The sequence below is a fragment of the Poecilia reticulata genome, chromosome 14 (genome assembly GCF_904066995.2).
Source record: "Poecilia reticulata chromosome 14, P_reticulata-male-v2, whole genome shotgun sequence".
Classification (NCBI taxonomy): domain Eukaryota; kingdom Metazoa; phylum Chordata; class Actinopteri; order Cyprinodontiformes; family Poeciliidae; genus Poecilia; species Poecilia reticulata.
This window is the reverse complement of record NC_088843.1, coordinates 7,108,693-7,134,271: the sequence shown is the minus strand read 5'-3', so window position 1 is coordinate 7,134,271 and position 25,579 is coordinate 7,108,693. Positions and strand designations below refer to the sequence as shown.

Below are 25,579 nucleotides of genomic sequence, written 5' to 3'. Positions count from 1 at the left end.
GAGACAAAGAGAGGAAAGGTGTAGCATCCTAGACCCTGCACTCTAAGAAAAAACTGAACATTTTCTGTTGCAAAACATCTTCACTGGAAACATTGGAAACAATTCTTTTATTTTTATTTTCACCAACATAACAATATTTTATCACAGATATATTAAACCTAGGTTAATCATGTCTGTTTTATCTGACGCTGTAAAGACATCTGGCTGCATACCCTTTTCAAAAACAAGCAAAGTCAAGTCGGAGGGAAACATCACCTGTATAAAATATCTCTGATAGAGCACAGGTAAGAAAAACAGGAAAACCTGCCTCAGGTTGCTATTAGGCAGTCTTGGCCAGTTGTATTAAGACAGGCAGAAATCGAGCCACTGGAATATCTGGAGGGCAAGTTGTCAGTCACCTCGGCCCCCATTTTATGTTAGTAAGGCCCTGAAATTGTCTTTTGAGCGCCTGCCTGTTCGACCACTCCGAGTCCAGGTAGCTATCATCGTCTGCTTCGTCCAGTTTCTGGAAGTGTTATAAGAACAAAGTTAGGTTGTACATACAGAATGGTTCCATGGAGCATGAAGGTTCATTTTACCCAACCTCACCTTAAGTTCTTCCTGTCTTTTGTAGCAATGCAGCATCATCTGTTTATGCTGTTCATCAGTGACCAAGGGCTCTCTCGCTGGCGCCCCCTGTCCTTTCTAAAGCGAATAAATAACCGGTTAAGTAGAAAGGCACTTTGAGAAAAACTAATATAAATATTACCCATGACAAATTACAGATTCTCACCTTTTGTAGTTTGACCACAAGCTTTGTCTTCTCATTTCTTCCGATGTAATCCTGAAGTTTTTTCCCTCTCTGCATCTCTTTACCAGCCCACCAAAGCTGGCATGCTTCTTCTGTGATCACCTGCAGAGATGCCTAAGGAACGACAGATGGAGAGGTCAGATGGAAAAGGATGGAGGGTCCAAAAAAAAAAAAAAAAAAGCAGGTTGAAACTGGATGTGGTAGATGACTCCTAAAGCTAGCTCTCAAACTGCTACATTCGATTACAAGGAACACACTTCTAAAAAACGAAATGTGTCTCAAGTGCGTAACCTGGGATTCTACTAAATCTTCATGTCAAAATTTAAAAATGTCTAGTTTTCAGCATTTCTTTCACAATTTGAAAATATGAAATGCAAAAGTTTACTCTGAATATTCAGCAGATGATGAATACACGAACAAACGATGGTTACAACATGTATCCTAAGAATTTCCTAGAGAGTCTAAGAAGACTGATTGGAGGCTCCTTCTATCAAAGCACCAAACATTGATTAAAACACTATCAGCAGGCTAACCTGTGTCCCTGACAGATCTTCCTGATCATCAAACTCCATTCTTATCGGGTCATGAGGAGGCAGCCCCATAGGGTACACAATCATCACGGCACCCCTTAGTTGATCCAGCGCTTCCTTTACCATTTCCATTGTGACACAAACATTAGCTTGAGCCTGTTTCTGCAAAATCAGAGCAACAGAGGTGATTGCTTGGCCAACGATGACAAAAGCAAGGAGGTAAAAACGCAGTTTTTGCAGTAAAACTCACTTTAGAGATGAGTGCTTTTGCCTCCTCAACTGTCCTCATCAACACTTTCTTCATTTTATCATTTGGGGCTGGTATGCAGAATAAAAAAATAGATACATCAGCAAACAGAAAGAATTGCAAAACTACTTTTTACCTCAACTTACGAATATTTAAAACGTCAGTCCACTTTTAGTTGTAGGATATAGCAATTTCAAGTGGAGTAAATTACAAGTGGCTTAATATCAAGCCATTTGACGTGTCAGTACCAAGCAAAATGGTTTCCCATGTCTAAAAGGACAACTTTGTTTACTTGAGAACAGCAAACTTGTTTGTTTTCTTCTTTACAAAAGGTTCCACCAAAGAGATAAGTTCTCACCATGTCCATTCCTCCTCCCGATCTCATCCTTCCTAAATATCTCCCCTCCACTTGGAATGCATTGTTCTTCCCATTCATCCTTCAGTTTCAGCTCCACAATTTGCTCATCTGTCAGTCCCTGCATGTTGGGTGGGAGTGTGACGCCATGATCGGCAAGCTCTGGGATCTCTGACAAAACACAGCAAAGAATAAAAAAAAAAGTATGTTGATACCATATAGAAAGATCACAAATTTAATTGCATCCTGACAAATTCTACATAATATTTAGAGCAATGTCCCAAAGAGTGTGGTGCTTTCAGACAAAAGGAAACATAAAATATGATTTGGAAGCCTTTTCTAAAAATGGACATCTCAAGTGTGGTGAGAATATATTTTAAACACTTCTTCCACCTGAGGTGTACATCTCTGTACTTTCATGATGCTGTTTGATCACTAATGTCCTCAAACAAACCTTTGCAGAACAGCTGGATTTATACCGAAATAGATTATGCAACCAAATTGATCGTACTGGATTTTATTTACGAGTTAAGTAACAGTCCTGAATAAGAACGCATGCCACACTTTTCAGTTTTTCCATTTGTAAAACATGTCGGTGACCATCAAACAATTCAATTTGTGTTGATACGTTACGTAAAATCCAAAGCAACTGTAAGACTGCTTTAACAGTTCACAGTAGCAGGGATGAGTAGGATGTGGATCTTTAACTGAAAGCACAGGCAGCAATGGAGTCAGAGGTTTACCTGAACATATCCTATCCACCTTGAGCCTGCCGTTGTAAATAGCAGTAACCTGCTGGATCACCGATTCCAGAGGAGAGTCCGTTGTGGTGTTGAACAGAAACTGGCTCTCATCTCCGCGCTTCACATGCAGCTGCACCATCCTTTACCAGATCTCCTCCTAACAGAGACGGTTATAGACGAAAGAAGAAAAAGGTTACTGCTAGTGCCGATGCCAAAAACCAAGGCGTCTTCAGGTCAACAGAGTAACCATGGTAACAGAGAAGCGCGGATGCTTCCAGAACAGCACGAGTAACCTCAGCTAGCTAGTTGATGTAGCTGTTAGCCACGGGCGGCGCTTGGTGTTTAACAATGACAATTATACACAGCTTTGGATCCTAGTGAAGCTTACCTGGCAAGTAAAATGACAAGTAGGTCTTCTTTGCAGCTGAGTGTGAACTTATAATTTGTTTTTAACTGCTGTTACCATTTCCGATTGTGGAGTTACTTCTTCTAATGGAGTTCTGGACTGCGGCTTCTAGAATATTGTCACTTACTGCCCTCTAACGGTAAGGAACATTATTATTCTAAAGCAGTTCTTCCAGATGAATTTAGTATGACTTCGACTGACTTTGTCCTTTTTTTTGTAGGATTTTAACATCTCTTACGCTACCAATCTTTAAAAAAAAAAAAAAAAAAATACCGTCAAGCCAATTTAAGGGAACATTGATAACCAGAAAGGTTGTAGAGAATTATTGAAGTGAAAGATAGAATACATTTTTTTACAGAAAAACTGAAGTGTGCCATTTACTTGTATTCAGTTCTATTTATGTCAATAACTTGAAATAAATTACATTACAAATATTCTCCCTCAAAAAAAACCTAATTGATAGAGTCCACGTAAGAATAAATTACTCTCAGTCTCAGTGTAAATACAGCTTTCTTCTGAAGGCTTCATACGATTGTCATTATTCCAAACTTTCAACATCTCATGGGATTCTGCTCCATCATCTAAAAACAAAAAGTATACACTATGCCACAAATGCAAAAAGACCAAACTGAATGACTTGGCACCTTGGGAACAGTTAAAAATTAAATATCGCCAAGGGCGGCACAAATTCCAGATGGGAGAACCTATGAGGTAGACTTTGAACTGTTGTTTACAAGCCATGCAGGGTACATTGTAAATATATAGAAGGTGCTACATGCAAACTTTTTGTGGGATGCAAAATTAATATTGCACATCACCCTCACACCATGTTTGTTTTTTTTATGGATCATGTGGTCAGCTACCAGTGGCAAAATTACAAAAGGATAACACACACAGGCAAAAACTAAAAATATGCAAGACTACCATTACTTTCATGCATGTGGTGGCAAGGGAGAGTTAATATTCCTGCTCTATGCTGAGAATAGGGACATCATTTTATGAGCTTTATGAGCCACAATGCACTTGAAGCCCTATGTTCTTCTTCCATAAATAGGCAGACTAAACAGCCAAAGGCACAACGGCAACAAAGGCATAGAGTATGAAAAAGAGATAAAAAAAAAAAAAAAACATTTCCACAGCACATGGGTGGCTAAAACAAGCTTTGTTTATGTTTCTAAGTCTGTCTGTACAAATGTCTATGCCCAGAGGTGTATCCCATAATTAGTTTTTGTGATTGAGAAACATTGGCCACATTAGCTGTGTCAGCCAACATTAAAGCGGAGAAACATTAACTTGATATCTGTGACAGTCATTTTAATTAAAAGCATTGTGTGTCTTTCATTTTGAAACACTGCCAAAGACTTAGTTTTAGCTGGTTTTCTCATACACCATTTCCAGATCACAGAGTTTGCAGGAATGTCTGTCACCTCATTTCCTAGAAATGATGAAATGTTTTTTTTTCAAAATCTACAGTAATATGATAGCACATTAGTAAGTGATGGCTTGAAATTGATTTACAGGTAGAGCTGTGAATTAATAACGTTCAGCCCCCTCGCCCCCAAAAACAAAATAAAACAAAAACATGTCAATGTACATTTATTTTAGCACACATACAACACAAACTGTTTCATACATTAATGTGCCATCTGCTTTGCACGTAAACTATGGAACAATGGATATTAACATGAATTACAGCTTCATGTACTCACTTTAATACATACAGAATATGTTTGTTTCACAACACGGACTCTTATTTACTATGGATTATAGCCATAAAAAGGGAAATTGACCTCACAAAGGGAGTAATTTGTTACCTAAAAGAAATCTTGAATCTGAACCGTGACATGATGTAAAGTACTGGCTAGTGATCGACTGTTGATACAGTATCTACTGCACACATTGAGATAACAACAGATATATTTCAGAGATGGCGTGTAAGCAATTGGTGCCTGATACTCTTGCTTACACAGATTTTAAATACAGAGAATGAGATTTACTTTGCGTATTTACATGTGACAAAAGCATAGAAGCAAAACCCAACAGACATGATCTTCAGTTTAAATTTTTTCTCTCAAAAATTCTTCTTAGACATGTATCTATTTATTTAATTTCTATGTGAAAAGGGGGACATGTTATATGTCTAGACAATATTTGGTGTGTCATGTTAAGATGACACACATTACTGATTCTTCAGCACCCATTTCTTCTCGTCATTGCCTGGCAAACAAGTATTTAATGAGTGAATCAGGAAGTACAAGACAAAATACTGAAACACACCTAAAAATGAATTAAAATTCTGTAAAACTATAAAACAAACAACCTCTCAACAACTGGAAGCAGTCATATTCAGACATTAAATGTGGAATATATTAAATACTTTGTGCAACTTGTAACTAGAGATGCAACAAAAAATGGGCCGATGATCAGAACCCAAAATTTTTCAGCTGAATGGAAACAAAAAAAACACAGATGGGCAAAGAGTATTTTTTCCACTTCAGTAAATGCAAAATACACAGGAGACAGGAGGTGGCACTGACAACACTCTTAGGTGTGCATACTGTTGCTAAGTGAAGAAGACTCCCAGATAGCCAGTTTTAGAATAAGTGAGGTGTTTAAAATAAAGTCAAAGGAAACAGAGATACAAGAAGCTGTTAAAAAGGAAACCTTTTTTGCAATGTCAACAAAAGTCTATAGAGAACAAGACTTTTGAGAATTAACAGGAAGGCTTGGCAGAGTACAGTGATGTTTATCTCTCTTGAGCTTTTCACTTTTGTCTGTTATAAATTATGCTGAATTCAGAAATGCTTGCATCTGCTTAGAAATTTCAGAGTTAAGGTACGGACTCACATTCTCTAGGAAACATGGACCAATATAGGATGCTATGGATGACCTAAAATTTTTCCTCCGAAATCATTTTATAGCAACTGCTGTCTCACACAAACAATGTGAGAGTCCCATTGCTACTAATTATAATAATTAATGACTGCTTACAGCCGGATAACTAAAATATATTCCATTTGAGCCACGGTCATCTGGAAATGTTCTCATCTGACCAAGAGAAAGTCCTATGTGAGAGTTTTTATTTGATTAAAAAAAAGTCCCTTACTTTAATTTACATTATTGCCTTTAATCAGCAACTGACAGGTTAAAGGAAAGATACAGTCGCAGGCATAGGTGAGTGAATATTGGCTTTAAGCTTCGAGTCTGTAACAAAATATGATGGTTCCCACTCTTCAATCTTTATACAAGCTCACATCCAACACAAACAAACCAAAAAAAAAAAAAAACACAACAGACGATATGCACCTCAAACACAGCACATCACTTCTCACCACGGTAACAATAATTATTTAGAGTAGCTGGTACTAGAAATGATAATTAATGACTCAAAGTAAACAAAAAAGTGCTGTCTGGTTATAACCCTTGCAGATCCAGAGAATGTTGTCATTGTACTTTAAATACAAGTACACACACTACCACGCAACATTGTTATAGTTTCTAATAGTATAGATTGATACCTTGGATAAAAGAAAAAAAAAAAAAAAAGAAGGAATCAAACTGAAATGCTCTCTTGTGTTAGAACCTGCAGGACCGGGAGAGTGCATTCAGCATCTCAGTGCATATTCGTATCATCAAGCAAAACCTCTGGCTTGATCCTTGCAAACACACTCACACATCCAGCATGTTCTTTTTAAAATCATACGTACATTTATACAAGATTTTGCGATGTAGAAGTTTGGATGCTGAACTAAACAAGACTTTTTGCAATGTATATAGTCTTAAAGATAAGGAATGCCAACGGAAAACTAAATAAGAAATTTTCAAGAGAATGTTGTGATATTATAGAATATCAGTCCTGCAGCAGTCCGGTAAAACTGACACAATGGCTTGTGCTCTTGCTTTTCCCCCACACCGTAGAGTCAACAAATTCAGTGCAAATAAAATTACATTCACAAATTAAAGCGACTAAATGTGAAGCTGTCAGTTCCAGGAAACAAAAACAAGGACCCAGAACCCTGCAGTGCTCATCCTGCAACCAGATGACAAAGAGACAGAGAGCGACCAGCTGTTGCTCTGAGAGCTCAGATTAGTCAAAATGGTGGTTGGGAACCGCAGAGTCATCTGCAAAGCCACACATATTTATATGAAACATCAGCGCAGCCACACAGGTATGCTTTGATATTGCACAGGTGTGTAAACGTATGACGTAAACGTATATAGATATACTTTATAGGACAACATAACAGGCACGTGTTCGCTGCTGTTAGTTAAAACATACATAGCAAGTAAGAGTAAATCAAATGTTAAAGGGGCAGTATTATGTGTTTTTCAGGCACAAAGTGCCATTTTAGAGCACAATGAAGTAAGTATGCTACATTCAGTTATAAAAATGCTGTATTTATCAAACATAACTTGACTTAACAATTTAATGTCTTGGAATTGGGTCTCTGTCTCTTTAGGAAGAAACACTCCACCTTCATCACAACAACTCAATTAAGTCTTTAACAACCTTTTTTTTCTTTTTAACCAGTGTTTCACTGAGAAACATCTCATATAATAAGCCAGCACATGCACCGATCCGCCAGGTGTTTGCTAATTGCTGCTGCCGCTAGTCAGAAGGAGCTGAGTGGCAAAGGTGTGGGAGAGGGGTGCATTGTGAAGTGGAGGCTGGGCTTGAAGACTGCGTGGAAAAGACAACGCTGAGTGAGAGCAAGCGTGATGGACAGTTGAATGGTTGCCATGGGAGATTAATGGATTTCTCAAACATGCTTGAAAGGATCAAAGCAACAAGCCAGATATGTCTTTGATGAGAAAATAGCATTATAACATGATATAAAGCTCAAAAAAGTCAATTTTACATAATACTGTCTCTTTAATATCAGAGAAGCTTAAAAGTTAAAACACGCAGCTGGGCTCAAACATTTCTCATGATACTGCTTTGAGATATAAACTCTTTCCTGTAATTGAAGGGTTTGGTCTATAATTCTTAAATATTGTCTCTTCTTTTTACATAAACACATTTACTCATTTATCATAGATCTATACATATATGGATAAACCCCTTACATCTGAGGGGTGACATTACGTTTTTTTTTGTTTTGTTTTTTTTTTTTTACTGCTGACTACCTAGGAAAAAAGCCATTGTTGGTGGGACCCTGTGGGGGGTTCAGGTTACCGGTTACAGTTCTGTTTGGGACGTGAGTGGATAACCACTCAGGCTCGGAGTCAAACACAGAGCGGGTTGACTGAGTTTGACTCTGGGGCACAAGGGAACTTGACGAGAACACGGGGTTCTGTTGTGTTTTGGTTGTTGTGGAAAACTTCGAATCATCATCAAAAGTGACCCACTGCTTCTGTTGGTTCCCTCTTGAGGGAAGTGGCGGCAGGCTCTGAGGCGCGAGAGCGGGAGGGAGGGAAGAGGGCGGCACCAGCGGAAAAGTGAGGGCAGGAGATGGATCAAGAGGAAGCAGAGAAGCTCGAGTAGGAGTGGGGCTGGATAACGGACCGAACAAAGACATGGTCCCACTGTGCTGGGAGGACGGTGCGGCTGCAAGGGTGGGGATGAGTGGCTGAGAAAGAGCAGACGGGGTCCTCTGAAAGTCAGCCATTTGGGTTGGATGCTGGAGGCTGAAGTCTGGGGTGAGGGAACGACGCGGCAGCGGCTGCTGGACCAGGGGGCCTGTGAAGGGATTGGTGCTGCTGGGTCGGGCAGGGAGCGGCTCAGACTGGAAAAGGTTCGGGGAAGCACGCAGGATCTCCTGGGAGCGGCTGCGAGACGGGGTTGGGGGAGGCGGGAGCAGCAGGGTGGCTGACGGTGACGGGGTGGAGAATGAGGATGAGGAGGATGAGCTCAGGGATTGAAGGTCTGACAAAGCGGACGGCTGGAAGGACATGGACGAGGGGAGAGTGGAGGAGGAATATACAGATGGAGGAACAGAGGGCGGAGGGTGCAGAGAGGAGCCTCTGTTTAGGGACTGGGTGGTGTGCCAGGATGATGATGAAGAGGAGAACATGTTGGATGTAAGAGAGTCAAAGGGATCAGGCTTCCATTGTGCTTCTCTTTGGAATCCATTTAGTCCGTTGGTCTAAACAAGGGCAGAGCAGAGAAAATCTTTTTTAGGTGCAAAAACAGATTATGTTAAAAATAAATAAAAACATGTCAACATCACTGAGGTGTTTACATACAAACTTATAATTTAATGAACCATACAGTGCTCTGCAGAAGAACTTTTTCACATTTTGTGTCTGATTGAAACCACACTTCCATTTATTTTATTGGGATTTTATGTGACAGGTGCAATTGTGAAGTGGAATAAAAGGATGTTTTAACCAGTAAAAGTTGGGAAAGAGAGACCACCTGATGAAATCCAGTGCAACAAACTATATACAATTTAGTCCACCTTAGTGAAGAAACAGCATCGTCCCTGAAGTAAGTTATTAGAAAGCATTCACTGAACAGGTCAGGTATAAAACCTCTCAAAGCAAAGTTGGGTCAGAAAACCATATCCCAAGATTTTAAGGGCGCAAACAGCATTGTTCAATTTATCATCCAGAATATAAAGATGACAACACAATAGCGAGTTACAAAGAACTTAGACAAGCAGCTAAGAGGTCAGTGATAACTCTAACGCAGAGATCCGCAGTCTGAGGCAGAGGTTTACCTTTCGGGAGGATGTTGACACTAAACATACAGGCAGAGCTGCCATGTAGACCAGAGCTATGCATGTCTACATTGTGTTGATCTACTTCTCAAAATATCAACTTGCCACTTGTAAGGTAACAAAATGAGAAGAAAGTTAAATGGTTGTGAATTCTTTTGCACATCACTGTATGTTGGTGACAAAAACTTAAAGATACCCCTTTGAATGTTATTAAACTAATTTTTTTTTATAAATTAGATTTTGTTTAACGGAACAAATTGATTTGTCAAGTTTTATAAATGTCTACATCTGTTTTTCTTATATGTTATAAAGCGTACCATTCCCTTACAGGGTACCTTTAATATGAACAGACTAAAAATTAATAAGCAATACATGTATCACCATTAACATTCAGTCTCTGAATTTAACACATATGAATGGATTCTGAACAAATCAACATGCTAAAACAATTTATGCAGTCATTACACATGTGCCCACTCTATCCTTCAACAGCAGAGTGAGACCATATGAAGGACCAAATGAGGGGAAACAACTACCTTTATTCTATATAAAAAAAAAAAAAGAGAGTAAAAGCAAATTTTATGAGCCTAACATAAACGTCAATAAGCCCTGGCAGTTGGCTGACGCATTTAGACTACAAAGAATAAATAAATCAATTGCAACGGAAGACAAAAGGAATTACTGCATGTAACGTATGAGGAGTGATAACAGAGCAGAGGACTATCGTGTTTTGGAGGATGAGACAAAAAGGTGGTTTGATATAAAGTACCTTTCACCCTGATGACTTCTCCAGCTTGTGAGAAAGAGACAAATGCATCAGAGACAAAAGCAGGAAGAAAGACACACAACTAAGCTCAACTGAAGCGAGTAAAAGAAGCAGATTTCAATACATCAATCAATAATCTTAGTTATAAATCTATAGAACAGATTAGTAACATAATTGTAACTGTTCAGTTTCTAAAGCTAACTCAATCTAGCACCAACCTGTGCAGCTGGGGAAGAGTCAGCCTTGGCAGCATCAGGTGGCAAAGCATGAGAAGATCGGGAGCGTGGTGGAGGTTTAGGAGAGGATAGGCCCTGCTGAAGGCCAGGAGACGCTGCGGGTGGGGCTGCAGCAGGTGGGGTTGATGCAGCAGGCGGCGCTGCTTGTTGTGGTTGCAGAGGAGCAGGAAGTGAGGGCTGCATCGGTGGTGGCAGCTGCGACTGAGCAGACTGGGGAGCTGGCTGAGGCTGCATGGGTGACTGAGTCTGGGCTTTTGTTGTGGGCGGGGGTCCAGATGGTGGGGGACCTGAGTGAAGAAGTAAAACAGAGACAAAGCTCAAAATATCCACATTGTAAAGGTCGAACAGACATACTGAATGGGGAATTGTGGATTTCCTCTTCCTGAAATAATCTGCTGCAGCTTTAAAGCTTCAGCTACTTTTATAAAATAAAGTTGTTTACATATTTGTTAAAACTGTAACTGCGTTGTGACAGTTTAAAATGAGAGATAATCTGTAAAAAAAATATATATATATATCTATTGTATTTTCCGGACTATAGAGTGCACCTCACTATAATCCGCACCCACAAAGTAAAAAAAAAAAAAAAAAAAAACTGGAACGTACATATATAAAAAAGTAGCAGCTTATAGTCCGAAAAATACATATATTTAAGCTCCATCTGCTGCCATCTCATTGTGGTTCTACAGTCATCTGCAGAAATTCAAAGCTCAGTCAGAAACGACCAATCAGAGGCAGAAGGAGGGTCTTGGTGCTGTCAATCATCCTTAGCATCAATGCTAAAGTACAATACAATGTACTCATTAGCAAGTGGAGAGCCACAAGCATGTTGAATACATGGACTTACTAAATTCAGAATGTTAAAATTAGTGTATAAACTAAAATCAGCCAAAATGCTAATGTTAGCCTAAATGCTGCCAGTAGCATGTGGGGTATAACTAGCATGTTGTCTTACATTGACTTCCTCCATTCAGTGTGCAATAAATAAACAAAATAGCTAAAAAGCTTATTTTAGGGAAAAGGCTACTGCTAATTTGGCCCGTAGCTACATTAGCAATGTTTGTGTTAATACAAAAATGTAAAAATCACATGTTTACTTTATGGAACTTGGTTACCAGAAAACGGGCTCATCTCTTAGCAACAGATTAACAACAAATATTGTTATTGTTCAAAAAAGATTTCATCTGCTCTTTTCAAATACTACTAATCTTATACTACATAACAAGAGTTGTGCAGTTGGTGAATTTTTCCAGAAAAGTGAAAATAATTTTGTTTTTTCTGTCGTTGGTGGTGAATATATTAAAAAACAGAGATTCAACACAGATTCATGGCAGTTCATTACCAGAAAAAAAACACTAATTTTGAACACCAAATTAATAAGTAATATTATTGTTTATAAAACATAAGTTCTTTTGAAAGAAACGTAGTATTTCAAAAAGAGCAGAAGACATCTTATGTTTTTGAACAATAACAATATTTGTTGTTAATCTGTTGCTAAGAGATGAGCATGTTTTCTGGTAACCACGGAGTAAATGTGCAGTGTGCGAATTTTTCAGGACAGTGAATGTGTTTTTTTTGTCATTGGTGGTAAATTTATTACAAAAGGGACTTTAAACACTAAAGTAAAAATCCGATTTATACTTCGTGACAGTTCGTTATGAGAAAAATGTACAACTCTTAGCACCAAATTAATAATAAGTAATATTGCTTATGACCCATCCCATAAACTCCTTTTAAAATACTGCCCATCTGTTTAGACACAAGAAGTAATTTTGCAAAAGTAAAAGTCAGATGTTTACTTCGTGGCACTTGGTTACCAGAAAATGCACTCATCTCTTAGCAGCAGATTAACAACAGTTATTGTTATTGTTCAAAAAACTAAAGGTTTCTTCTGCTCTTTTGAAATACTACTTATTTTTCACTACTTACTACTTAACAAGAATTGTGCAGTTGGTGAATTTGGCAGAAAAGTGAATTTTTTTTTTTGTCATTTGTGGTAAATATATTATAAAACATTTATACTTGACATCTAATGCAAAAGTAAAAGTCTGATTTATACTTCGTGGCATCTCTTAACACCAAATTAATAAGTAATATTATTGTTCATAAAACATAAGCTCTTTTGAAATACTCCCCATCTGCTTAGACATGAAAAATTTACAGTTGGTACATTTTGCAAAAGTAAAAATCAGATGTTTACTCCGTGGCACTTGGTTACCAGAAAACAAACTCATCTCTTAGCAACAGATTAACAACAAATATTGTTATTGTTCAAAAAGCATTTATTCTGCTGTTTTGAAATACTACTTATATTATATTACTTAAAAAGAATTGTGCATTTAGTTAATTTTTCAGAAAAGTGAAAATGTTTTTTTTTGTCTTTGGTGGTAAATATATTTTAAAACATTTATTCTTGTCTGTAGTAAATGTTCTGCCAAGGTGGCGTCTCTGTAGTTGTAACTGGAGGCTCTGCTCTCCTCTGTAGGAACTGAGTGTTCCACCATCTCTGTAGTTCTACATCTCTGCCCTCCTCAGTGTTCTGTTGCTATGGTAATCAATCCTCTCTGGAAAGTGTCATGTGTGAATGAAACACGCAGAGGGGGAGACAAAATTAGCTGTGTCCGAATTCAGGGTCTGCATCCTTCGAAGGACGGATTTGTAGGCCGATTACGTTATAGCGTGGCGACAAGGCAAGACTCCTTCAAATGAGTCCTTCTTTTCCCCAGATACGAAGGATGGGTGCGGTGTATCCTTCACGGCCCACGATATCCCATAATTCATTGCAGGTTCCAACTGGGCGTTCAGGCAGAGCGTCAATGGCGGTGAATAGTGACAAATGATTTAGCTACATAACACTTTAAATGACACGACGTGATTTGGTACAACGTTTTTAGGCGAGAATGTAAGTGTGTAAATCTGAAATATCTGCTCGGTTCATCAATACATCACCTAATTGCAATATTGCTCTGACGTTTTCGGACCTGTCTGCTACCGCTGCGTTAACAGCCAGCTCCACTCGCCAGCTGTCAGCTGGCCGGGCGCTCCAGGTTCGGTACACCGAGAGAAAACGCCTAACTCCTGGCACATCGTTATAAACACTCCCGCTAGTTTTCCCCAATGAGTGGGAGTTAAACACCGATATTATTCAGACAGGTCTGGTTGAAAAATGTTTGGTTTATAAAGTATTTCAAAGCAGAACACATCAGTTTGATTAATTAAGAGTTAAGCCTTCAAACATAATAGGTTTATTTAACTGTAATGTCCTATCTGCAATGCGGAGAGTATTATATTTGTAAATGAATAATTTGCTTATATGTATTCCTTGTAGAAAAGTGCAGTACACATTTGAACATTTTAGAATCAAACTAAGAGATTTCCTTTTTACTATGGAACATCCTTTACTACAAAAGGTGAAAAATAATATAGAAATCAGTAAAACACGACTGAAAAACAAACTTGGCTCCGTTGTTTTATTTTTTCTTCTCTGCTCTCTGCTTCGCGCTGTCACGGTTGCTTGGCAACATGAGTTATGCTGAGGTGGGGACGGGGACTGTTGGTGAAGGCTAGACCTGTCCGAATCCACAGATACTTTTCTTCCGGTCTTAGTTTATTCCAGGCCTTCGAAGGACCCGTCCTACGTAGACCAGTCCTTCGAAGGATGCAGACCCTGAATTTGGACACAGCTATCATCTCTGTTTTGAGTCTAACTGACACAAAACAGTGTCAGTTAGAATTTGTTTTAATTTGAATTTAGCTTGTTTTTCACTAATTACATCGCCATGGTTACTCAAAATTCCAACAGAAGTAATAGCCCGCATGCCGAGATCCAGCTGCATGGATATTGTAAACTTTTAGTTGGACACATAACCTTAAAATAAAGTTCTTCAGAAAGTTTAGCTCCATAAAAACATATTTCTTTACCCAGGGGAAGGTCTGGTGGTTTAACTTGTGCACTGAGCACCGGCCGTGGGGCTCCAGGGTGAGTGTCCGGGATAGGCCGAGGGGCCCCGGGATGCACATCAGGAGTGGGCCTCGGCGCACCCGGGTGAGATGGAGGCTGCGGGCGAGACTGAGGGGGTATGCTGATCACTCCAGCTCGAGCAGGAATATTCTGTAAGATGAAAATTGAGAAGATAATTGAGAAGATGCTACAAGCTAAGTGGATGAACTGAAAAAGTTATTTCATAGCTGAAGAAGAAGCAGAGCAATATAAGAGTCAATAGAGGGAACAAAAGTTGTAATTTAGGATAAATTTCTTAACATGATGCAGACAATAATAATAATAATAAAAAAAGTATTTTAGATCTAAATACTGGTCGAAAACTCACTGGTCTGGATGCTCCTCCAGGTGCTGGAGCTCCTGCCTGTCCTCGACCTGAGAACATTAAGACAGACAAAACAATAATTGTTAAGCACACATTTCAAGCAATAATATTTAGTTTTGGTCCTATTTTAGAGATCTGTACAGAAAACACATGCAATAACATATTTTATTACTTTGATATGAAGACTAATCAAATTAAAACAACAACAAATCACCATTTAAAGCAGTTTATCCAGCACAGGCTATTCAACGGATGACTTCGTTATCAAAAATGGCTCAGTCCTTCCACAGCTCCAGGAGGTCTGGCAGACACACGGGCCTTTTTCTTGTAACCCAACTGCTCACCACACTGTAAGGATTCTCCTCTTCTTTCACTATTCTCTTACAGAGACCCTCCTAAAGCCTTCAAACATTTTCCCACACCACTTAAATGTCTTCTTCTGTCCTGTCGAGTCACCAATCGTAAGTCAACCCTGCCAACCACACAGCCTCTTACTATGCAAAAGGGAATCGGTTAACCACAAACACCATACAAATGTCTCAGGTGAAGACAGGCAAAGTCGGCGATTGGCTAGACATCCAAACTTTATCCTCCACCTCAGGATAAACACATTGTGTGTCAGAACACAAGCACACAAAACAGGATTATAGCAGGGAGAGGGAGGTATAATCTCACCACATTATCACAAGTACAAATAAACGTCACACAAAGAGACGGTCATGGAACACAGGCAACCTTACATAATCACCAAATAAACCTTTATCCTCGCTGAATGCATTCATGCTAATGCAGCTACATCGTGCATAGCGACACTCACCTGCAGGAGCATCTGGCCGAGTAAGAGCAGGGCTCTTTGGTCCTTTGCAGCACAAAGCAAACCAAATTACACTAAAGTTACACACAAAGCAGCTAGCTAGTCACCAGATGCAGGTGTTCCAAAGGGGAAAAAATGGCTAGAAGCACTTAAAAAAAAAGCATGTGATGGAAATATTGTAGCAAAGCAGTGACGCTTGAGAAGATAAAAGCTGCATGATCTGTCTGAGGAGGACTTTTCCATTCCCCATCATGAAAAACAACCTCAAAGATAAACCCACTTTATCCCTTCAGATACACATACAGCGGTCTCTATGAAAAATATGCATCTAATTATAGATTTGTACACAAATTTTAATGAATTCAAATAATGTGTTAATTTTTTGCACAGTAGTTCAACACAAAATCTGAAACGCATGAGTTTATGTTCATTTTGATTATGTATTGTATTATTTTATGATATATTACATAATATTATATTTCAATCAAAATGTTCTTCATAAAATGTTATTTTTTGGCCATATTATATGCTATCATGGGCAAGACTGATGACAAAAGGTCATTGTGAAAGAGACCTGCTGTTCACAGAGTGCTGTATCCATGCATATTAATGGAAAGTTGAGTTGATGGAATAAGAGTGGGAGAACAAAGCAATAAGGATGACCACTGTCTTCAGAGGATTGTGAAGTCAAGCCCATTTAAGAATTTTCGGGAGATTAACAAGGAGAAGAGTGAAAGTGGAGTTGATGCTTCAAGCGCCAGCACACACAGATGTTTGGCCACGGAACGTGGGATTGGATACGACTGTTGTTCAGTGGTCCACAGTGTTTTTGTCAAATGAAAAAAAACATTTTGCATTTAGTTTGGAAATCAAGGTTCCAGAGTCTGGAGGAAGAATGGAGAAGCAGAAAATCCAGGATCCTCGAGGTTCAGAGTGACGCTTCTAGTGTCAGTGATTATTTGGGAACACTTATGTGTTGGAGTTGCTCCACTGTGTTTTTGAAGTCCAAATTCAGAGCAGCTCTCTACAAAGACAGTTTACCGCACTTCCCTCTGATGGCAAACATTGTGGAGATGCTAATTTTGTTTTCCAACAGGAGTTGTCACCTGGTCAAACTGCTAAAAGTACCAACAATAACTTTAATGACTGGGGTGTCCACTGTGCTGGACCTGATCTAATAGAGAACCTATGTTGTTTTAGATGGCAGAGAACAGAGACAACAATGCAGACAAACTGAAGGCTGCTAATAGTAACGCCTAATAACTAGAGCTTTCTGAACACCTCAGCAGTGTCACAGGCTGACTGCGTCCATGCAGGCCTGCACTGATGCAGTAATTCAAAGAAAACACTGATTTTTAATGTTTTCTCTCACTGAAAGTTTTTAACAAAAACAAAATGAGTTTCAGTTTTTCACTTGAATTACATTTTTGAAACTATTGTAATTTATTAAGCTGCATTTGTAATGTTCACTGTAATTGTGACTGCAGTTCCATTAAAATGGATCTGCACTGCACAATTGCTGAGTATTAAAAACAGATGAGAATGAATTGTGCTTGAAGGAAAGAAGACAGGCTTCTTTCATTGATTTTGTTTCTGTGGTGGTTTACATTTCTTGCATTTAGTAACAGATTAATCACGTCTCAATCACACCTACAAACAAGACTAAAATGAACCACAATAAAGTAGGGGTGTAAACAATACATCAATACACATTGATACATCAATTAAAAGATTAGACTAATGATCCAATTACATCAAAGCACACAGAAAGATCAATCTACATCGTCATCTTTAAGATGATATGGGGCGAATGATCTGCATTTGAGATTGATCTCAAATTTTTAATACACTAAAAATAAATAGAAGTTTAAAATCTGCTTTCATCCATCTCAAAAGTGACTTTTTAAAACATTGATATGTGCTATGTTTGTTTTCTTTAAGACTGAAATGTCATCAGGGGCATTTAGGTTAAATAAGAAAAAAATGCACTTAAACATGAGAACTGTGAGACTATTCTGAACAAGTGATCAATTTATTTTTATCAAGAACAATGCTTTTTTTTAAATTGAAATCCTTGATGCCTGGAATCACTTCGAAATAAAGCGATCAAATCATATTAAATTGTTTTTGTAGGTTGCTAATTACGAAATGGTTGTGTTAGATGGGCATATATTGCATCATATTGAAATCATACAGACTTTGTGATATTGAGTAACATAGTACTGTCATCCAAACAAATTGATACATTATTGTATTGTGATAAACTTTTGATTTACACCCCTACAATAAAGCAGTGCAAGTTAACACAAACCATCAATGTCAAAATAGCCTCAGTGACATTGATGACTGGGTCTAAGACCGAAGGAATTAGGCAACATTCAAAAACTCCTGGCTCGTTACCTTCACTGCCTCTCCTACCGAGCAGTGGGCTTGGACATTTGCCACTGTCTTAAAGAGGAAAACAAATGTTTTTTTTTCTTTAAAACAAAGTAGAACAAAAGATATTAACAGATAAAAGTAAAGATTAGTCACAGTGTTCAGGTAAAACCTATATCCTAATTCCCAAATTCACTTACTGTCATGTAAAACTAAAGTACAAGATCATCTTTCACCTATAGGAAGGTTTTTAGGACCTACAAAAAAACCACACAAGTATGTTACTAACAAACTACACCAATTACAAGGGGAAGTAGTCAAACATTTAAAATACTAAGCTAATGCGTCACATCAGCAGTTGGATTCTACCTCTATTCAGACAAAAGATGCAAAACCTTCTTTACTCCTCAAAAACAGTGGGACAATTTGATCATTTATGACCAGTTTTTTCTTGTACATTACACTGAATCAACACTTACTGACTATTGTGCATAGTTCTAATGGAAAACACCAAGCACCAGCATAAAGTAAATCAGCTACAGAAGTACGTCAAGACATCATCCAGTAACTTTAACTTTACCTCCTGAGTCCTTTCTAACAGGCTGAGGGCTCATGCCACCTTCACGGGTTTGGCAAAGCAATGGGATAAAAGTGACAAGTTACTATTTCCTCTGTAGATAACCATAATTAAAAGTGATTTTTTTTTCTAGGCAGGATTTTATTTTGTTGCCCCCACTTACGTTGGGCTAACTTGACTAAAGTAATAATTCTTTATGTCATTCTATTACAGAGAAGGCTGATGGGGTGGTACCTGAAGGTGGTGGTGGGCGTTGAGGTGGAGCTGGTCTGGCTGGAGGAGCGTTGGGCCGAGGTGGAGGAGGCCGCTTGGGCTCCAGGCCTGGACCTGTGGGAGCACCAGGCTGGAAGTCTACAGGAGGCCCTTGAAGGAAAAGGTGCAGAGTGGCTTGTTGTATTAAATATATTGTTGCAGTTTAACTTCTAAATTAATACGGCAGAGTCATGTCCATAACTGCTCAGTTTATTTGACATATTTCTTACAATTTTATGAAACACATCTGTGAAAACACACACAGCTAAAAGCTCTACAACAACAACCTGTGTTCTCTTAAGACCCTTTGGTATCAAACTCACCCCACACTCCATAAGAACAAAACACTAACAAACGTTATATGTTCACTTGAAAAGATCAGTATGCCCTGTGCTCCGTGTCAAACAGAGGTCCTAGCTGGGAGCGCACGCTTCTCCAAATTGCATATACAATCTGGCTGCTGAAACCAGAAGAAGTTGTGAAGTTTTCATGCAGCAGTTTAAATGCAAACCGTGTTCATAACTTTGAAAGAGCCGCCCTGGCATTGCATTTACCTTTGAGGACACAAGAGGACGACAAGGAGTAGAAGAAGTGAGGTAAAAGGAAAACGCCAATTCTTTAGGTTAAAAAATACAATAAACAACCTTTCACACTGCAGATGAGCTGATCAAAGTATTGAGGGTGTTTGGTTCTCCAAAGTAAAGATTATAGGCCAGTCCTAATTCAGGGTAAAGCGGTCTTACGCAGATGTCATATAAAACATGACGCAATCCTGAAACACCTTATAGAAACACCTTATGGTTTGTGTCCATTTTTTGCCCTATTGTTTACCATTCTGATTTGATCAAAGCAAAATGTACACAGCGCACATCAACATCACACAGCAAACTGTGCCTCAGAGGGAAACACTATTCTAAAACAAACAAGTGGAAACCAACACAGATTGCATTATCACTCATTTAATTACCTGCCGTTTCTCTCCTCTCTGACGTTGGGCTTAAATCTGCTTCCACTTATTACAAACACAACGAAATCACAGTTTACATTCCAGCCGATGGAGACTACTAGCTGTGCAGATGATTTGAGGAACATGACTGTAGTTCACTAATTTATTTATGCTGTGTGATGTCATTACCTTGTGATGGTCGAGGGGGTTGTTGTCCACGACTTGGTCTATTTGGAGCAGCGGGTTCTCCATGAGTAGGAGAGGGACAGGGACTACCGCGTGGGGACGGCAGAGGTGAGGATCCAAAAGAAGAGCCTGCTCCAGGCTGCAGGTGCTGGGGAAGGATGTCTTCCACCTCATCATCCACATCACCTGGAGCAGCAGACAAGAAAGAATGGTTAAACAATTTCTACAAACCTTAACATAAGTACAATTTGTTGACAACTCCTGACCTTCCATATCATAGTCTTCATCACCCACGTCCACATCTTCAGCAAGCAAGGTTGAACTAGCTGAAGTGGGAATGCTGCCGCAGATCCTTTCCACACTCATTTCCTCCTCCAGACTCTTGATCCACCCTGGACTCCTCAGGCGGATGTCAATCACCTTGTCCAGAACCTGCAATACATACCAGCAAGGTGAGCAGAAAAAGGCTGAGGGGTTCATACAGACAAATTAGAATAGGAGCCAACTTACAGTGGAACCACTGAGAGAGAGCGCAGCCAGAGCAGAGTAACCTTCCAAGAAGGTTACCCACATTTTCTCCTCAACAAACCTGCATGGAAAAATTGCACAATTAATCGAGAATAAGAGGCTGAAGGTGGAACACAGTCAGATCTCTGTCCTTGCATGTTAGCCTCACCTGATGAGGATGACTTCTCCAAAATTAGCAAACTTATCAAGCAGCTCATCAATGAGTTCATCACTAAAATAGTCATCAGGCCCTGAGGAGCAGAGGGACACCAAGATGGTGCCATCTGGAGGCCCCTGCAGGGCAATAACGTCTTTGTAGACCTGGTGTCGTTCCTCAGGATCCACCTCCAGGATGTCCACATCTATTATTGCTACCACAGGCCTAAAGAGAAATATCACAAAACATGGAAGAGACATGAATTACTGGTATTATTAAACTCTCATTAATCATCTTGGATTACAGAGATATCATGATGGTTACCTGTGATCTGAGGTCTTGAGCTCAGCCCTGCCGTAGTACTTTAAAGTCCCAGGGCTCCAGGCCTGTTCTGGACTATCCTCAGCATCTCCAGATGTAGAGGCTGCACCTACAACGTTCATCTCCTCAGCTATAAAATAACCACAGAGTAAAAAAAAAAAAAACAACAAAAAACAAATGACTAAATGCAATTCTTCAGAGCTTTACATATTTGTTTATAAATGCAAAAAAACAGTAAAGCATTACTGCATTGTTTGCTGGTCAAAAGGTTACAAGGATTAGGTTCAAGATGCCCTGCATCTCACCTGTTCTGTTAAAGTTCCACTTTCTCCTTTTCCAAAGTATGCGGTCAGTCCATGCTGGTGTGCGGCACTTCTCGCTTGTGTCATAATCTTCTGAGAAGAGGTCATACTTGTAGGTGGGGGCAAAATCCAGGTTCCCCTCAATGAAACTTCGGAAGATCTGCAAAAGATATATGAAGGTTTGCACTAGGGCTGTAATGATTAATCGGATTAATCGATTATTGGCGAAACTGTCAACAAATTCAGTAATCAATTAATCATTAACTGGCATATACAAAGTAAATTATTGATTACTAAGTAAGGTAACGTTACTGAACCAGTTTGGATAATCCAACAAAACTGCAATAGCTGGTCATAGTTATTTCAAAAAATTTGCTTGAGGGAAAAAAGGATAAACACTTTTAAACTCTTACAATACGGTGCAGAACTTGCATAGAAAATCTATTCTGAATCAGTCTTAATACACCATCATATTGTGACAAATGATACTAATGCAGTGAAGATGTGTTCTACAGATCATACCATTCCTGTGTTCTTCTGTTCCAACAACTGATCACCAGCTGTTAAAGCGTCCCAGTTCTGCTGCTTGATCAGCTCCTTCACTTCCTCGTTGGGCAGGTTGATTCGGTAGTTGAAGTCTCCACACCAGAACACGTAATCGTGCGAATACAGCAGACGACCCTGCAGCAGAGCATAAATGTAATCTCAAGTGCGGTTGAATCCAAATACATTATTTGTGACCAGAACTGCCATTACCATTGGAAAACTGAGTCTGCGAGTGATCTCATTGTAGTCGTCATTCCTCTCTTTAACCTGAGACTGGCCGGCAGCGAAGTGGGAGCAGACGAAGCAGATGCTGGTGGTGTGGAACAGCAGGCGGATGGCGACACCTCCCTTATTACCGGTGGCCCCGCCCATTCCGGTTTTCACTGTATCTACAGCAACATCCCTGTAACAAAGAATGAAAAACTTGCAAGGGTTTTCTTGATACTCATTGTCACCAAGTGTTTCTGATCAGAATCTGCACCGTTTTTACCTAATGAAGGGTGCGTGCTGAGGACGGATGAAAACAAACAGGCACACTCCCACCAGCTGCTCAGAAGCAAGCAGCACATACTTGTGGTCCCTTGAAATGTTTTTCTGGAGCTCAGCAGCCCACAGTTTCTGGTTAGTAGTGCTGAGACAAAGAAGAGATGAAGAGCACCAACATTAAAATAAAATCAACTCAATATTACTGTTTATTAAGGTTAAATACCATTTAAACATAAGTAGTCTTAGCATCAAGTGTTTGTAGCCATTTTAAATTTTGTAATGTTTCAATTTCAGACAAGAAATGTGCTGTATTCTAAAGAGATGGTATGTGACAAATCACAAAGTAATTGCTGAGCTGTTACAGACACACCCCAAAAGACTTGGAGCTGAGGCTGCAGAAACGGTGATTCTACAAATAACTAAGAGAATAGAACCACCTGCTGCAGACACAGCTGCAAAATGTTTGAAGGTGTGTCTAACAGTCATATACTGAAATATACATTGTACATTTCAATACATTACAGTTGAAATGTATTGAGTCCATTATTAACTAATTGATTGGCAGAATCTTTAACGCATACCTGGCACTGACAATGTTCCCAGCATTCAATTCAACCATTTCTTCAAAGCCGATGGCAAAGATATCTATGGGGTTGGTTTTGTTGTCTGTCAAGAAACAAAAGTAAATGTTTGTCGTTCAGTGAATGCGTTTGTTTAAAACACAATCACTCAACCCCTTAACAGTTAAAGGGTAATGATCTAATAAATAAAGTTTGTGCTAAACACAACGGACATTTACTGAAAACAGATCAGCTGTAATTTCTGTCAATTTATTTCAATTTCATCAATTGTCTCTTTCTAATATAGTCATAGATTTATCTTAAACGTAACCATTTCTGTACTGACTTATAAACTAAAAAGGAGGGATTGATTGATTTGGTTACTGGATCACCAATGTCCACTTTCTGATTTAATATCTAGTGTACACACGTCTTTATTTAATAATAACATTTGAATATTTACAGCACCTACTTCAACCAAACAAATAGGATACATACTCAAGGGGCCATTACCAAGAAATGACTGTAGACACATTAATAGAAACATACCCTGGAACTCGGGATGTCCTGCCTTTTTTGGAGCATCCAGCAGCCAGTCGTTCAGTGTCTGGTTGCGAAATGCGATGCTGCGAAACTGCTTGCCCCCGTTGACGTTCCATGTGCCGACACAGACCCGGATTTGCTTGGGCTTTGTGTATTTATGGTGACTCTGACACATTCCTAGCAACACTCTTGGAGAGGCTGCAAAGGAAAGGAGGTGCGGATTAGATGCCAAAACATGGGAACGTGCACGTCAGAGAGGAGGTTTGGGTGGAAGATGAAACAAAGAAGGGGAAAATACTGATGAAGAAAGGGATTATATTCAAAACACAACAGAGGAAATTCACTAGAATGTTTAAAAACAAAGGTTATGGGAGGATGACTTTAGCTGTGATCACTTCACTGAAAACATTCACAAAGCAAACCTTGGTAGTGGTTTATAGCTGTCTGTAAGTACCTACTGAAAACTTATGTTGAAACATCACTGCAAAAAAATATCTAGTCCACTTTAGTTTAATCATTGCTGTAACTATCTAATAAAACAGACAGTGGAATAGACCACAACCAATAGAGAGAAAAAAAAAAAGACAAAACAACTATATGACAGGGCAGGAAAACATATCTATCTGTTGCTTGCATTCCATCAGTTACTATACCTGATTGTAAGACAGGCTCAGTGACTAAGATTGTTTGCAAATGGGAGAGAAGGAAGAAAGTTGGAGGTTAGCATCCCTTCAACAGATGATGGCCGGTAAATATTCAGTCGAGTCAGGGCTCCCTTCAAAATTCACAAGGTTTCTTTAGTGCTGCTGGGAAGCCTATGTCTCCATAGCAACCATTAAATATTGTCTTCATGACAACTAGTTGGTATGAAAAAAAATGAATCAGGTCAACAATGGTTTAAAATACATGACCCAAACAATGCAGAAATTACTCAGTGCCCAGAAAAACAACTGAGTTTAAAAAGAGGAATTGTGCAGAGAGGAATCTTTAAGACTCCTCGCCTCTAATCCAACCATCTGAATTGTTATAAGGCATGACTAAGTGTTGTGCTATTGGCAAAAGAGGTAGATTAAAAACATTAACAGCTGGGATGCCAATAAGTGTGGCAACCAGTGACAATGCCAGATTTTTTTCATCACTGAATCAATGTCCTCAAGTGAAAGTATTTGTGAGATTATTTAAGAGCAATAAAGACAGATTTATTTTAAGGCTTTTTATAAAGCTAGCCAGATGAGCCAACAAATGTGGAGGGTGGTGTAAGAAAACATTAAAAGAAGAGGATACTAATTACATTGTATTCTTTCTTTGCATTGTTTTTTGTGTCTAACATTGCTCAAAATGTTGTTTTTTTTATGTTACAAAGGTTTAAGCAAAGTGCAGCTCATTGTTTCCACAAATGTTCCACCAAATAATAAGGCACTTCCATCGTGTTGTAGAAAATTACCGTAAAGACTGGAAGTGGTGAGCAAGGCTCGCGCTTTGTCTGCTAAATCACTGTTAAGCGTGGATCCCAGCCTCAAGATGTCTATCGCCTCCTGCTTGGAGCTGTCGAAGAAGTTGTTCTGGATGGTCCGTGTCACAGAGCGAGCGCCATCTTTGAGCTTTCCAGCCTACAAGAAAAGAATATATTTTTAGCATCCAACCACTTAAAAAGGCACAGACAAGAAGTATTGGTTAAAAATGTACATTTTTCACCACTGCGGGATGGGGAAAAAAGGACAAGGAGGAAGATTCTAGAGAGATCTGTCAGATTTGAAGCTCTCAGTGGTGGATTTCAATTAATTTATGGACACGTTTAAGATTTAATTAATGACCACTAGGTGGCAATCTGGACAGATTTCTCTAAATTCAAAGAAAGACTTTGCATTTCAATGGAAGATATAAGTATAAGTGTAATTGCTACAAGTAAAAGAAATTAAAGTAGTTTTATCCCCTTTTTGTTTCTC

At 39.0% G+C, this 25,579-nt stretch overlaps 2 protein-coding genes and 1 long non-coding RNA gene across 8 annotated transcripts in view; 1 reads left to right on the top strand and 2 right to left on the bottom strand.

Annotated features, from left to right (window-relative positions):
• Positions 1 to 88: 88 nt before the first annotated feature.
• cfap298 (cilia and flagella associated protein 298) lies at positions 89 to 3,195 on the bottom strand. The gene is made up of 8 exons (XM_008427251.3): positions 3,054 to 3,195; positions 2,666 to 2,822; positions 1,926 to 2,093; positions 1,571 to 1,638; positions 1,324 to 1,482; positions 773 to 904; positions 589 to 684; positions 89 to 505 (listed from the first exon to the last, which is right to left on the bottom strand). The coding sequence occupies exons 2-8, from the start codon at positions 2,802 to 2,804 to the stop codon at positions 395 to 397; spliced, it is 873 nt and encodes a 290-aa protein (XP_008425473.1). The 5' UTR covers positions 2,805 to 2,822; positions 3,054 to 3,195; the 3' UTR covers positions 89 to 394.
• LOC145554950 (uncharacterized) lies at positions 3,087 to 19,246 on the top strand. Its single transcript, XR_014091008.1, has 2 exons — positions 3,087 to 3,210; positions 19,041 to 19,246. It is a non-coding gene; the product is annotated as an uncharacterized LOC145554950 (long non-coding RNA).
• The window catches only part of synj1 (synaptojanin 1), a 34,664-nt gene continuing 13,736 nt past the window's right edge, over positions 4,652 to 25,579 (bottom strand). Inside the window, exons 12-31 of one of the 6 annotated variants that reach the window (XM_081615937.1) lie at positions 25,078 to 25,243; positions 24,287 to 24,310; positions 23,640 to 23,831; positions 23,112 to 23,196; positions 22,535 to 22,675; positions 22,255 to 22,447; positions 22,021 to 22,179; positions 21,502 to 21,658; positions 21,200 to 21,326; positions 20,888 to 21,100; positions 20,722 to 20,800; positions 20,478 to 20,643; positions 20,215 to 20,397; positions 19,062 to 19,190; positions 15,878 to 15,919; positions 15,064 to 15,110; positions 14,657 to 14,846; positions 10,718 to 11,022; positions 10,503 to 10,526; positions 9,058 to 9,157 (exon numbers count right to left, since the gene is read on the bottom strand). In XM_081615937.1, the coding sequence (XP_081472063.1) occupies positions 10,506 to 10,526; positions 10,718 to 11,022; positions 14,657 to 14,846; positions 15,064 to 15,110; positions 15,878 to 15,919; positions 19,062 to 19,190; positions 20,215 to 20,397; positions 20,478 to 20,643; positions 20,722 to 20,800; positions 20,888 to 21,100; positions 21,200 to 21,326; positions 21,502 to 21,658; positions 22,021 to 22,179; positions 22,255 to 22,447; positions 22,535 to 22,675; positions 23,112 to 23,196; positions 23,640 to 23,831; positions 24,287 to 24,310; positions 25,078 to 25,243 (2,619 nt within the window). In that variant the 3' untranslated portion in view covers positions 9,058 to 9,157; positions 10,503 to 10,505. Of the gene's footprint in view, positions 9,158 to 10,502; positions 10,527 to 10,717; positions 11,023 to 14,656; positions 14,847 to 15,063; positions 15,111 to 15,877; positions 15,920 to 19,061; positions 19,191 to 20,214; positions 20,398 to 20,477; positions 20,644 to 20,721; positions 20,801 to 20,887; positions 21,101 to 21,199; positions 21,327 to 21,501; positions 21,659 to 22,020; positions 22,180 to 22,254; positions 22,448 to 22,534; positions 22,676 to 23,111; positions 23,197 to 23,639; positions 23,832 to 24,286; positions 24,311 to 25,077; positions 25,244 to 25,579 lie in introns of all 6 variants that reach the window. The other 5 variants (XM_008427244.2, XM_081615934.1, XM_008427247.2 and 2 more) reach the window with 5 other exon arrangements.